Genomic DNA, 13,859 nt, shown 5'->3' with positions numbered 1-13,859 from the left:
CACATGGGGAAAACCACGAAAACGCCCATGCAGCCAGCCCCTTCGTGGGATTTCCACCTCGGACCGAACTACCAGTGTTCAGCGACTTTACCGCTCGGCTCATGAGTCGGCAGCCGAGTTGTTTTAAATGGTGACCAGATCGCGAGTTCGATCCCAGGCGAACTCGTAAATGTAAAAACATTTTTGGGACTGGTATATTTATCACGTTCGTCATAATTGCTTATTTTTATTTTTGAAGACTTACTCTACATTTTAGAGGACATTTCATATTTTTTATGCATATACTCCTTCTAAAATTGGACTGTAGTTTTTTCTTCACGTGATTGCTGTGCTTCTCGTACTCTATCCAGATGACATGCCTCCAGTATAATTGCTTAGACAAGAGCAATGCTTGCCATTAAAAACAATCGCCTATCCAATTATTACTTACAACATAGACGTTTTCCCGTTTTATCCGGATTCTAATGGACGCCCTAGTGGGAAACGAGAATTATGGAAGCAAAGCGCTGGAAGGTCACTGGAACTTCTCCCACGAACGCCGATCTACTGATCTTCTTCACTCAGAGAGAGAGAGAGGACTTTTCGTTCACATTGTTGCTACGAGTTAAGAAGCTTACCAGTTTACGGCCGTACTTATTAGATTGCCTGTAAGTCTACGTCAGTGATGTTTAGGTAAAAGCCAACTACGCGGTAACATCTCTGCGCAGTTTAAGGCTGTTAAGGGTACTCATACACCTTAAAACCCATAAGATGTTCGAATAGGTGACTGTTGCAAAAATTGGGATAACTTATTTATTTTAAAAACAATTACCAGCAACTTTTTACAGCTGAATATATAATATAGCTGCTTTCTCAAATAGTCATCAGAAAGTTTGTGTTGCCACAAATATTTTTATAATTTAATCCGCTTTGTGACAAAATTTTTCGTCATGTTTCCAACTTGCGCGCACGGTTTAAAACATTATGTTTCATAATTGAATTCCATATTTAATATATAGCTTTTATAACATTTAGAAACTACTCTGAACCTAAAATTCTAAAAATTTCATGTTCAATTTTTATTTTATTTTGAGTTAAGCTTATAAAATAAATTTTATTAACAAAATTTTTAATGTTTTCGTCCATAAAATTTTTCAATATTAAAATATTCATCAGATTGTTGGTTTCGTTATAAAATAGTGCCCGTATAAAGAATTCCATCCAATTTCAAGTGTGTACCATCATCCATTTTTAAAATATCATGCGCGCAAGGTGGAAACATGGCGAAATATTTTGTCACAAAGAGGATTAAATTACAAAAATATTTGTAGCAACACAAACTTTCTGGTTACTAGTTTCGAAAGCAGCTATATTATGTAGTCAGCTGTCAAAAGTTGGAAGTAATTGCTTTTAAAATGAATAAAATATCCCAATTCTTGCAACAGTCATATATTCGAAGATCATAAGGGGTTTAAGGTGTATGCGTCCCCTTAAGCTTTATTTTCAGTTCTCATTTTCTATTTAAGTTCAATCCAAAAGTGTTGGCTTCCTGTACGCCCAAGAGTGTCAATCTGTGAATTCATATGAATTCAAAAGCAAAATGTATTTTAACCGTTCTTCGAAGTTATTATTTACGCAACAAGAACTGACCTATCTAGTTCTAGGTTCTAGTAGTTAAATTCCTTTGTTTTAGGTAAAACAGTACAGCATAATAAATATAATTCCGTTAAACTCTAAATATACGAGGGCCATCCAGGAAGTAGATTACGTTTCCGTCTGTGTCCGCTAGGGGCGGGGCTAGCGCGGCCATCTTGGGGTCAGAGCGTTGCGCAGCTCAGTCTGCATCTAGCCGTGCTAGTGAGAGGTTCGTGCTGTGCTCCGTTCAGATACTGTGACGGTTTGAAATGTCTGCGTTAATTGAAAATCCCGCGAGCTGCGAGGTGCGCTCAGTAATAAGGTTTCTGACTGCAAAAAACTGTAAACCGATAGAAATCTATCGGCAGCTTCGTGAAGTGTATGGGGACAACATTATCACTGAAGGTGGAGTGCGTCAGTGGGTCATAAGATTTCAAAATGGCCGAACCAATGTTCACGACGAAGATCGAAGTGGGAGACCCAGCATAGTGACCGCCGAACTTCTCGAAAAAGTCGATGCTAAAGTCCGTGAAAATCGAAATTTCACAATAACGGAACTTTCTTTGAGTTTTCCATAAATTTCGCGAAGTTTGTTGCACGAAATCATCAGCGAAAAGCTTGGTTACCACAAGTTTTGTGCAAGATGGATTCCAAAAATCTTGACAGAGGACCACAAAAATCAGCGAATGGCTGCAGCGTTGAACTTTTTGGACGCTTACCATAAGGATGGTGACTCTTTACTCGATCGCATCGTTACTGGTGACGAAACATGGGTGAAACATGTGAACTGTGAAACGAAATTGCAATCAATGCGTTTTGATGACGACGCACAGCTGCAAGAAGAGGTAACGAAGTGGTTGAAGGCGCAGGCGGCCGAATTTTTCGACGAAGGAATTTCCAAGCTCGTACATCGCTACGATAAATGCCTTAATTTGTATGGTGACTATGTAGAAAAGTAGTATTTGAGTGTGGCTTTCATCTGTATATAATAAAATTTGTTTCCTATACTTTGTTTATTTTTTTATTCCAAAACGTAATCTACTTTCTGGATAGCCCTCGTACTATTTTAATTTTCATATGTGCAGATATTGTGTTAAACCTCTCATACACGGTTGCAATCTTCTCTACATATAATAAAAGAGTCTGTCTGTGTGTATATGTTTTTCGTTTGCGCTGCGCGTAAGCTAATAGACCCACGGCTACGAAATTTGGTACATAGGTGCATCTAGACAAGAGCCAGTGCACATCGAAGCGATTTTTTCGAAATTTAAATTAGAATTTTTTTTATTTTATGTTTTGTGACGAAATAGCGTCATTTTGAGACTTAATGGGCAATAGGAAAGCGAGATTTTACTCTACACCATTTTCCCATCGTCATGAAACGTAGGCACTTAGCTATTTTACGAACTTAAAATAAATTTCGTGTTTCAATAAATTGATTCAATACGAATTTATTTAACAAAGGGAGTTTAACACCTTTCAACGGGATTTTTTCTAAAAACGTTTATTTTTAAAAATGTACAGTTTATTTTTCTTTGATTTTTGGACACGTTAAACATCCTTGCGACTGCTTTTACAAAAAGAATTTTGCAAAAATGATAATATTTTGTATTTTAAAAAAAAGCTTTAAATGAAGCTTCCGAGTACACTTCTCACATCTCACATCTTTAAAAATGTGATTTTGGCAACAATTTTCCTTTCTTATTGTTGTTGATAGATTTTTTGATGAAATCGCATCATTTTGAATAGTTTCATTCTTTTAGAAATATGGGTTTGGCAACAATTTTTCATCGTATTTCATATGTCACTGTTTTTAAGAGATTGGCATATTTCGTTGTCAATTTTTTTATATATAATACATTTTTATTATTTTTTTTACTTCCTTGTACGAAGTAAAAAGGAAGTATTGTAATCGCGAAAAGTTTCAGGCAGCATATTTCAACAAAAATATCCATTTTGACCGCTATCGAATGCAATTTAACGATGTTTTTGCGTGATATCTGTACGTAAGGACAGAATAAAAGACTCTTTTCCTTCAAAAAAATTATAAAACTGCTTTAAAATTAATTCTGAAGAGAATTTATCGTGGCGTCTGTACGAACGTATGTACGTACGTGCGTACGTACGTATCTCGCATAACTCAAAAACGAGTAGCCTCAGAACGTTGAAATTTTGTATATAGGACTGCTATAACATGTAGATGTGCACCTCATATTTTGTTTGCAATCGGCCGCACCATACGTATATATATATCCATTCTGTTACCCGGCTCAGTGATCTCAGTTTCTTTACTCTTATATGTTTGTAAATTGTACATTTTTTGCTTTAAAAATGATTGAATTATGTTGTTTTTATCTTCCGGTTAAGGATTTTATGCCTTTAGTAAATCTGTGTGCAATATTTTTAAAATTATCAGCAATTTTAAAGTTGTTTAATTGCCGCTAAGCCTGTTTTTAATGGCGGCCATTGATGTTTACATTTGAAACAGGAGACTAGTGGATTTGTTGCCAACCTAGAGAAACTTAGCTTCGCAGCAACAAAGATAACGCATTCATTTATTATTGCCAATTAAATCATGCTTAATCCTTTCTGGAATTTTTTCGAGGAAATAAGTGTTTGAGATTTACTTCGTAATTTTTAATACAGATATTTTGAGTTTTTATGTATTTTTGCCTTCTCGCGAAGGGAGAACTTAATTAATTAAATGAGTAGTACTCAATCCTCTGTGAAAAATTGTTTCTTTTTTTTGTTTTGTTTGCATAATTTCTTTTATACCTCATTCTAACTTTATTATAGTATTTGAATAGAACATGTGGCAACGATTAGATAATTCTATTCTTTAAATGATATAAATTTTTATTAAATGATATAAATTTTGTGCCTTTTGAGTTATAATATGAACGAATAATTATAATTATTGGATTGTATAATAGTTAACTTAATTTCCGTTATATAATAATTATATAAGTTAACTGTTATCTAATTATTAATACTGTTAAGTGAATCTAGCGCCAGAGTGTGGCTATGGTAAACAAATACTAGAGTGAATTTTAAAGAATGCATTTATTCTATTGTGTTTATGCGCTGTCGGTGAAGTAGATTTAATTCAATCCAATAAGTTTAAATGAAATGCAAGAAAATATGCGTATAATTTAATATTCCAATACAAGGAAGTCATGTGGTGTACACATCAGATTTTTTTTTTATAAAGTTGTTGTGCAGAGCAACATTGTGCGCGGACTTTTTTGTTTTTTTGAGTTTCTTTCATGTTATTTTTTGCTTATTTCACTGTTTGTAAGATATTGGAAAGTTTTGCATGATTTTTTTTTTCTTTAACGGGAAGTTGGTTAATTTTTTTATTAGAATAAATAATATTTGTATTAAGAGATATAGCTTATTTCATTGTAATTTTTTTATCTTGAAAATATAAGATAAAATATCATTAATTATATTTTGCTTTTCAGAACTTTTTGTTTTCTGTATTCTTTTATGTTATTTATTGCTCCTTTCACTGTTTTTAAGATATTGAAAAGTGATTTTTTTTAGGAAACAAAGTTCTTAACCTTCTTTATACCATTTGGGTTCTTAAGATTTTGCGAAGGGAAGTTGGTTAACTTATTTATTAGGATAATTAATATTTGTATTAAGGGATATTGCTTATTTCATTGTAATTTTGTTATACGTAATAACTTTTTTTATGAAGTTGTTCTGCAGTGTAAAATTCTACGCAGTTTTTAAATTTAACGTTGGGTGTTTCCTTCAGCCATTTTTCCGGTACATTTAAAAGCCAGACGAAGGCTGGCAGCGAAGCTGCTAGTTATTAATATTTTTGAGGAATTGCCTTGCTTTAATTCCAATTTAATTTTAACTTTAGATGCTTTAGATTTATTTTACTTCAATCCTCCAGCTATAGCACAGGAGGAGTTTAATATTTTTTAAATCTTTAGCCTATTATTATGTTTCTTTTTGTACTCAAATAATATTAAATATACCCAATATGGTACTATTCGGTTTCGAGGGCCGTAAAAAATTGCCAAACTGTTGTTGATACCATTGCTGCCAAAAAGAATTGCGGCAACCCTAATAATTGCTGCAAGAAAGGAAGTATACTAGTAAATAACTATCCAAGATGGATGTTTTAATTTAGATGAAAGGTTCATTTCATATAATACTTTTTTATTATTATAATTTATATGAAAAATTCTAAACATGATTGAATGGAAGCACAAGAGTCAATAACTATTTCAGATCATTATTATAATTTATATAGAAATTGCTAAACATAACGGAATGGATGCCTGCATCGCTATTTCGCTACCGACTTATCGCTAAAGCATAATTTAATCTCGTTGGTTGTTAAAACGTAATTTTCTATAATGAACGATGCCTTTTCTTTGAAAATATTCAGAATCGGAATTCAGAAGTGCAGAATCGCTCACTTATTTGTTTGCCGCTTTTTACAAGGGTAAAAACAATTGGATTTTTGTCAATTTTCTTTCACTTTTTAAGTGAAAATAGGTCGATGAGTACAATAATAAAGTCAAGGGTGGGCGCAGTGCCATTTTTGTGCAATTATAGGATTTTTTTAAAGTGAAAATAGATCGATGTGCACATGGATACCGAGTATGTGCAATTCTTAAAAACGCGTCAAGCAGTGAGTGATTCTGCACTTTACCCAAAATTCTACTGCCGACTTTTCGTCATGGGCAATTCCCAAATTGTTAAATCCATAGGATATCAAAAAAGGATTTAAAATCAAAAAAGGATTTAAAGATTAAACTAGTATTTCAATGGCGTCTTAAGAAATATAGAACTATATAAACTTACGCAATTTGAAACCAGCGCAATTTGGAATTTGTTTTATGATCGATTTCATATCTTGTGAAACTTCAACGAACTAAACGATTTAAAAGTGAGCAACAATGGCAATACTGTACGAGGGGGGGGAAGAAAATTTAATCTCCAGCGCGCGAGACTGTGCATCGGAAATTCTAAAAATAAGCTCGTTTTAATATTATTTTGCGATATGGCTGTTGAACTGAATTTTATGGCTTGAGTACGTAGAACCTGATATTTATGAAATAAAGGTAACACACAAAAAACGCCCCGTTGGACTTAGTTTAAAATCTGAAACCTTTCAGATATTTTAGTCCAAAGGGGCTTTGTCCCTGAAGCACTATTGTTTTCGTTTTGAGATTTTGCGTCCATTCACTATAAACGGCGAATCACTTTTCAAAATGGTTGCCACCAAATATTATCGCCCTGTATTATATTTAAAGAAATTAAATAATGAAGAACCTGCATATATGTATATATGTTTTTCGCACTGTGTTAAAATAACGGCACCTAGAGCCATCCAATTTTGAACAACATAATCTTCCACCCGAATATGGGCATCTGGAAACCCGAATTTGGTATTTGTTTTATTAGCGATTTCATATTTTGTGAGACTTTAACGAATTTTTTATCAACAAACCCAACGATTTCAAAGCATGCGATGGCAAAATTGTAGGAAAAAAAAATAGATTTTTATCTCCAGCGCGCGAGACTGTGTATCGAAATTCTAAAGATATGCTTATTTTTAAATTATTTTGTGATTTTGTGAATTGAATATTTTGTGAAATTGAATTTTATGGTTTAAGTGCGAAGAACATGATGTTTAATAAATAAAGGAAACGCGTGAAACATAAAAAAAAAAAAAAAAAGCGCCTTTGGACGTAATATAAAATCTGAAAACTTTCAGGTTTTTTTTTTTTTTTTTCGGGGGGGGGGTTGTTTTTTCATAGTAATTTCATGTATATTCTTTTTGCATTTTATCTTATTTCTAATTTTAGTGTAATAATATTATACGTAGCTGTTTAGTTTATCGGTTAGAATGTTAAATGCTGCTTAAATAACAGTGTAATTAATAAACGTGTAAGCCGTGTAATTTAATTTTGTAAACTATTTTAATGTCGTGACTTACTTCTAACTATAAGTCTCATCAGAGCGTGAACACCTTCCTCCCTTCTGCCGTCGTAAGAGCATTCATAAATCCCAGAATCTGTCATTTGTACATTCTTCAGGTAGACCTTTAATTGGTTATCCCATTTAAAAATTGGCATGTCGTTACGTCTCCATTTGATGCGCTGATTTCGCTTTTTGGCAATGCTCACTTCCAGTTCAATGTCATCACCCACGCTGGCAACCACATAAGGTGTCAATGCGTTTAATTCAGCTGAAAGAGATATTTAGACATTATTTTCGGAAACAAAACTAGAGAAAATGTATGCTGATTTCCTGTAAATATTTGATATGCGACATGAAATAAAGAAGCAATTTTGATAAATTTACAGATAGAATAATAATTGTAAGAATTACCAGGCTTTTAGAGATATTTATTTTTTGCTAAAACTAGTACATAAAAACTGAATTAATAGTAACAGAGTAATGTATTGAATGTATGTATGTACTAAAATGGAGTAATGAAAAAAAAAGAGAGTAGCAGTTATAAGGTATTTCTCCCGCCTTCTTAGCATGCCTTCGTAGTGTAGTGGTCAGCAAGCTCGTCGCGTATTCGAGAGGTCCGTAGTTCGATTCCCGGCGAGGGCATTGCTCATTTTTCATCTCTTAAAAAAATTTCAATGTCTCTAGACTGGCGCCCGAAATAAAAAAAAAAAAAAAAAAAAAAAAGTTGGTGGATGATAATTCTCCACCACCAAGATTTGGCGATTAGGTCCCCTAATTCCCAGTCGCCCTTTAAAAGGTGAAGTATATAAGGTATTTCCCTCCTTAGCCTGCCTTCGTGGTGTAGTGGTCTGCATGCTGGGCGCGTATATTCCAGAGGTCCGTGGTTCGATTTCCGGCTAGGGCATTGCTCATATTTCACGTCCCTTGCTTCGAAATAAACTAATGTCTATACATAGTAATGGAAAAAAAAGGTTTTTTTCCTGCCTCCTCTCTTGTTTGTGATTGGTTCTTAACAATGTTCTTCTTTGAAAATATTTTACGTCGGAAATTTGCATCATAAGTGCGTCATGACAACTCGATTTATTTATATTTTATGGCTTTTCAATGCGATAATCAATCTGTGCAGGAAAAATGTGGGTGCTGCCCTTAAAAAATTTCGAAATTATTTCACTGTAACCATAATCGGCAGAGCTCTATTGTTTAAAATCACGAGTCCCCAACCTTTCTGTCCCTAACAGCACATTCTAGAATACAAAGTTAATAATTAATGCTCTATTGGGTCCATTTTAAATTAGCGTACCTTTTATTTTATTTTAATAGGGAAATAAGTTAAACAGTACTTAACTTTCTCTGAATATTTCTGAAAGGGAATAAAAAAAGGATTTTTTAAAAATATTATTTAAAACTTGCAACTGAGTTATTACAAAACTAGAAAACCCGGCGGTCATACAAAATGACCGCTGTTCTAGATATTATAAATTGTAATTAAAATGATTTGTGCAAAGGTGTTTGCTAATTCAAATTGAATTACCCAGGGCAGGCGGCGAGGACGCCCCTTTTCTTAGTGCCCCACTAGGTTTCCCCCTTCTACTTGCTTAATTGCTTAAAGTAGAGTGCAATAAAGGAAACCACTGGCGGTACATTTCTTAAGAGCCATTGCTAGCTCAATAAATAAAGGTGTTTTAAATAATAAAATGTTAATTCACATGTCAAAGATCTCTTTGTACACAACTTTTCTTGCGTAGATGTATCTTTTCATCATTTTTAAGCTCACCTTGCAGAGGAACATCCATTATTTTTAATTTTACGTCCGTTTTATCACGAACACTTGAACAGGCAACATAAAGTTGACCGTGTCCAAATGCAGGCTCAGGTAAAAAAATGCCAACACGCTTAAGCGTTTGGCCCTGAGACTTATGCAAGTTTTACAGGAAATTGTCTACGTCTCAATTGAAACGGCAACCCTGTGCCGTGGCAACTTCACCCCTTTGGCTAGTACAGTTACGCAAGCAACCAATAAACTATCGGCGACAAACAGACACTTAAGCCGCATATAATAAAGATATTTATTTATTTCATGTTATTTGTTTTTCATCATTGCCGGTTTTTGTCGGTTGCATATTTCCGAATCCTATTATATATAGATGTTAAATTAATTTATTAAATGTTAAATGCACGTGCTCTTGTATTTTTAAATTTTCCGGCCTGGCTTTCTCATAATATTCGCACGCGCTGCACTGCATGGAGCTAAAAGGGCTATTTTTTAACGTTTTTTGTGTTAATTGTTTTTATTAAATATCATGTTCTTTGAACTGAAACCACATAAAATTCAATTCAACAGCAATGTCACAAAATATTTAAAAGCATATCTTTAGAATTTCCGATACATAGAGGAAACTGGAGGAAAGAAGGGTCTTTTCCCCCCAACAGTTCTTTCAAAAATTTGTTAAAGTTTTACAAAATTTTAAACAAATAATAAAACATATTCGAAATTCAAAATTCGTGCTTCCAAGTACCCAAGTTCGAATGAAGGTCTACGTTTTTCAAAATTTGATGACTCTAGGTACTTTGTTTTTTCACAGTGCCAGAATTAATGCAGATTCTTCATTATTTAATTTCTTTAAATATAATGCAGGGCTCTAATATTTGGTGCCAACAATTTGAAAAATGAACGGCATTTATAGTGAACTGACGCAAAATGCCAAAACGAAATTAATAGATATTCTGGGCAAATTGTTGCTTTGGTCTAAAAAATCTATGAATTAAAATTATGGGGTACGAGGCAATAATTAATTAGCAATTTAATTAATTTAATCAGAATTTAAATATCTGAAGTTTTTCTAAAATTTAACACATTTATCCGAGTCAATTTATAAAATAAGAAATATTGAAAATAATAATGGAAGGAACATTACAATTTCAGAATTTAGGAAGACGTTTGCATTAATAAGAGCAAAAATATACTGAACTTCATGCAAGATTTTAATCGTTTCATACCAAACATTTTAATATCCTGCATGCTGTTAGAATATATCTTATTCGTTTTTAAAGTATTTCACATTATTTAGGAAAAACTACACGAGTGTTGCTATGGGTGTTTACAGAATGTAACTAAAACTTCCAACAAGAAATTATTTTTCATCCTTCAGGAAAATTCATGAATAATTATGATATGTCATAAAAGTTTGAAGACTTCACCTTCTATGAAACAACCTCAAAAACATAAAAATATTTTCAGAACTTCAATTCCCATAAAGATATTTAGATATTTTAGTATTGCTTCCGAAGTTATATAACTTCATGCAAGCTTGAAAGATATGTAAAGCAACTACATTCACTACATCATTTGGTACATTTCTTGCGTTTTTTCCTTAAATCAAAGCTTATATTTCGCATATGCAAATTAAGGGGGCTCATAAACCTTAAACCCCTTATGATCTTCGAATATGTGACTGTTGCAAGAATTGAGATATTTTATTTATTTAAAAAATCATTTACTTCCAACTTTTTACAGCTGACTACATAATATAGCTGCTTTGGGAACTAGCAACCAGAACGTTTGCGTTGCCACAAATATTTTTGTAATTTAATCCGCTTTGGGACAAAACTTTTCGTCATGTTTCTACCTTGCGCGCATGATATTTTAAAAATGGCTAATGGTACATACTTCAAATTTCATGGAATTCTTTATATGGGCACTATCTTCTAAATGAACCAAAAATCTGATGAATATTTTAATATTTAAAAGGTTTGTGCTCAAAAACATTACAGATTTTTTTAATAAAATACATTTTATAAACTCAAATGCAAATTAAATAAAACTTTAACATGAAATTCTAAGAATTTTTGGTTCACAGTCGTTTCTAAATGTTCCAAAAGCTACGTATTAAATATGGAATTAAATTATGCGACAGAATGCTTTAAACTGTGCGCGCAAGGTGGAAACATGACGAAAAATTTTGTCACACCCCAATTAAACCCAATTAAATTTTTAATTGAATCAACTAAATTTTATACTTATACTAATTAGCATTTTTTATCATGCAAAACTAAATTAAGTGCCATGTTCGATGCTCATATATATTCTTAATATTCATCATCTTCACTTAATAGTACAGTTAGAATACAACGCGATCTAAAAAGCCGAATAATCTATAAAACGTTAAAAAACGAGTTAGAAAAAAGAGTCCCTTTGGGCGTAATATAAAATCTGAAAGATCTCAGATGTTTGTTTAATTTTTATTCCTTTTAAGTACTTTGAAGGATCCTTCATATCTAGGTTCTAAGGGTTTCTTGACTCATTCGGTTTTTAGGAAGACATGAGTACATACATCCAGATCTTTATGGACAAAAATTTTAGGAATCAGTTTTCACTATACAACAGAGAACTTGAACAATTCCATTTCATTTTGCAATTTACGCAAAAATGTTTGACGTGTTATAGAACCCGTAGGTTTATCAAAAAATTCTCCAGGAAGTTTGGTTGTTGTCCCATAAACCATTTGTGCAATAGAATCCAGAGTCTTCTTTCAAGGAATCACGTTCGGGTGACCATTCTTTTGATGTAGGTACTGCTAAAAAATCAAAATCGGGAAAAAAAAAAAAAAAAAAAAAAAAAAAAAAAAAAAAAAACACTATCCAGAGTGTTTCGTAATTAAAATAATGCTTTTTTTTAGTCTTTAAAACAGCATATTTGTTTTTATATAACTTTCATACTTATTTATTACATATTAATTATTTTTTACATAAAAATAGTATAACAAAGATTTTTAAGGATTAAAGCTTACGCAACGATTGTTATGGAACACTCAAAGTAACTGCTTTTTGAACTGAACTCCTTGTTGCCACACAGCAAATCTTAATAACTATGCAAAAACATTAAATTATTTTCCCACTACAGACTCATAAGATATCCTTTGTTTCAGGCAACATTGAACTAAACTCTGACATGTCACTTTATTTGTTGAAAATTTAAATAGAAGTAGCGTGTCTATTTCTTTCAGATTTTTGCTAACTTACTGGTTTTCATGTTTACTCAAGCTTTTTTGTATGCTATACCGTCAACTTGTTTTGCTGATGAAGGCGAGAGAAAAAGAGTATTCTGCTTCTTTAAATGTCTCTCGGAATGATTGGCGAAATTTCTGTTTAAACTTTCATGAATGTCAGGAAAAATGCTTAAATGCCAATGCTTCTGATACTTACCTAAACTTGCTGGTGGAAGTTTGAGGGTTATAATACTATTTTGTGTTTCATTCTTAACAAAGCTGCACTGGAATGCTCCAAACCGGTTTAATTGATCTTCGCTTGGCAGAAACAGTATCCGAGCAAAGACAGGATTTCCTTGTACGAATTGTTTAGATGACCTAGGTAAATCCCAACCCTACAGCACAGCAGAAAGATACTGATTGTACTTCAACACACCATAAAGATAGAACATAATAATAAATTGGTACTTTTCCGTTTTGCTGGCGCAGGCGATAAAGTCGCCAATAATGGTAAAACTGATGCCAAACTTAATATCCTCGCTGGTAACTTTTTACGCCTCATTTTTAAAACAAAGCACAGCCATTTCTTACCAGATTGGTTGTTTCTTTCAATACTAGCATACCATTACATAGAATTTTTACCGGATAGTTCAGTTTTATGGCCTAAGGCCATTCGAGGTAATTAAGTCAATTAGGGTGCAATTACACCCGAAGGCAATCGCACCCAAAGGCGAAAATATAGAAAAGGCAAAGTCAAGGGTTAAATTCATCCATTCTAATGAGAATGCACTAGCGAAGTAAAGCACTGCGGTTTTACGTAATTTCTGAGTAAGCTATTCGTACGAATTGAAATAATTCTTTCATTTAAATTTGTACTCCAAATTGAGATTTAACTTGAAATTAATGTATATAATTATTGAATTAGATTTTTGTAGCGTAGTTTACGTGAGATCTGATCCTTTGGGGTCACGTGATATAAACCGGCGAATCAGGATGTTGAACCATGAAAGCATTAGTAAATTCTTAATATCTTTCTACAAATTTATTGGCTTTTTACAAAATTTTAAACAATATTAAAATGTTTATGCCTTCAAAATAAAAAATTCATAGAACTAAAATTTTTTAACATTTTTTATGTGTATACTGATTGAGATTTAACTTGAAATTAATGTATATAATTACTGAATTAGATTTTTGTAGCGTAGTTTACGTGAGATCAGATCACTTGGGGTCACGTGTTATAAACCGGCGAATCAAGATGTTGAACCATGAAAGCATAGTAAATTCTTAATATCTTTTTACAAATTTATT

At 32.7% G+C, this 13,859-nt stretch overlaps 1 protein-coding gene across 2 annotated transcripts in view; it reads right to left on the bottom strand.

Moving 5' to 3' along the window:
• The window catches only part of LOC118191914 (uncharacterized), a 117,855-nt gene that overhangs the window by 69,052 nt on the left and 34,944 nt on the right, over positions 1-13,859 (bottom strand). For both annotated transcript variants that reach the window (XM_085812585.1, XM_085812586.1), the window contains exons 5-6: positions 12,766-12,943; positions 7,580-7,831 (exon numbers count right to left, since the gene is read on the bottom strand). In XM_085812585.1, the coding sequence (XP_085668711.1) occupies positions 7,580-7,831; positions 12,766-12,943 (430 nt within the window). The remainder of the gene's footprint in view (positions 1-7,579; positions 7,832-12,765; positions 12,944-13,859) is intronic.

The sequence above is a fragment of the Stegodyphus dumicola genome, chromosome 3 (assembly GCF_044657685.1).
Source record: "Stegodyphus dumicola isolate Sdum_Otavi_A_Nest chromosome 3, ASM4465768v1".
Taxonomy (NCBI): Eukaryota; Metazoa; Arthropoda; class Arachnida; order Araneae; family Eresidae; genus Stegodyphus; species Stegodyphus dumicola.
Note: the sequence above shows the minus strand (reverse complement) of the source record. Positions and strands in the feature narration are given on the sequence as shown.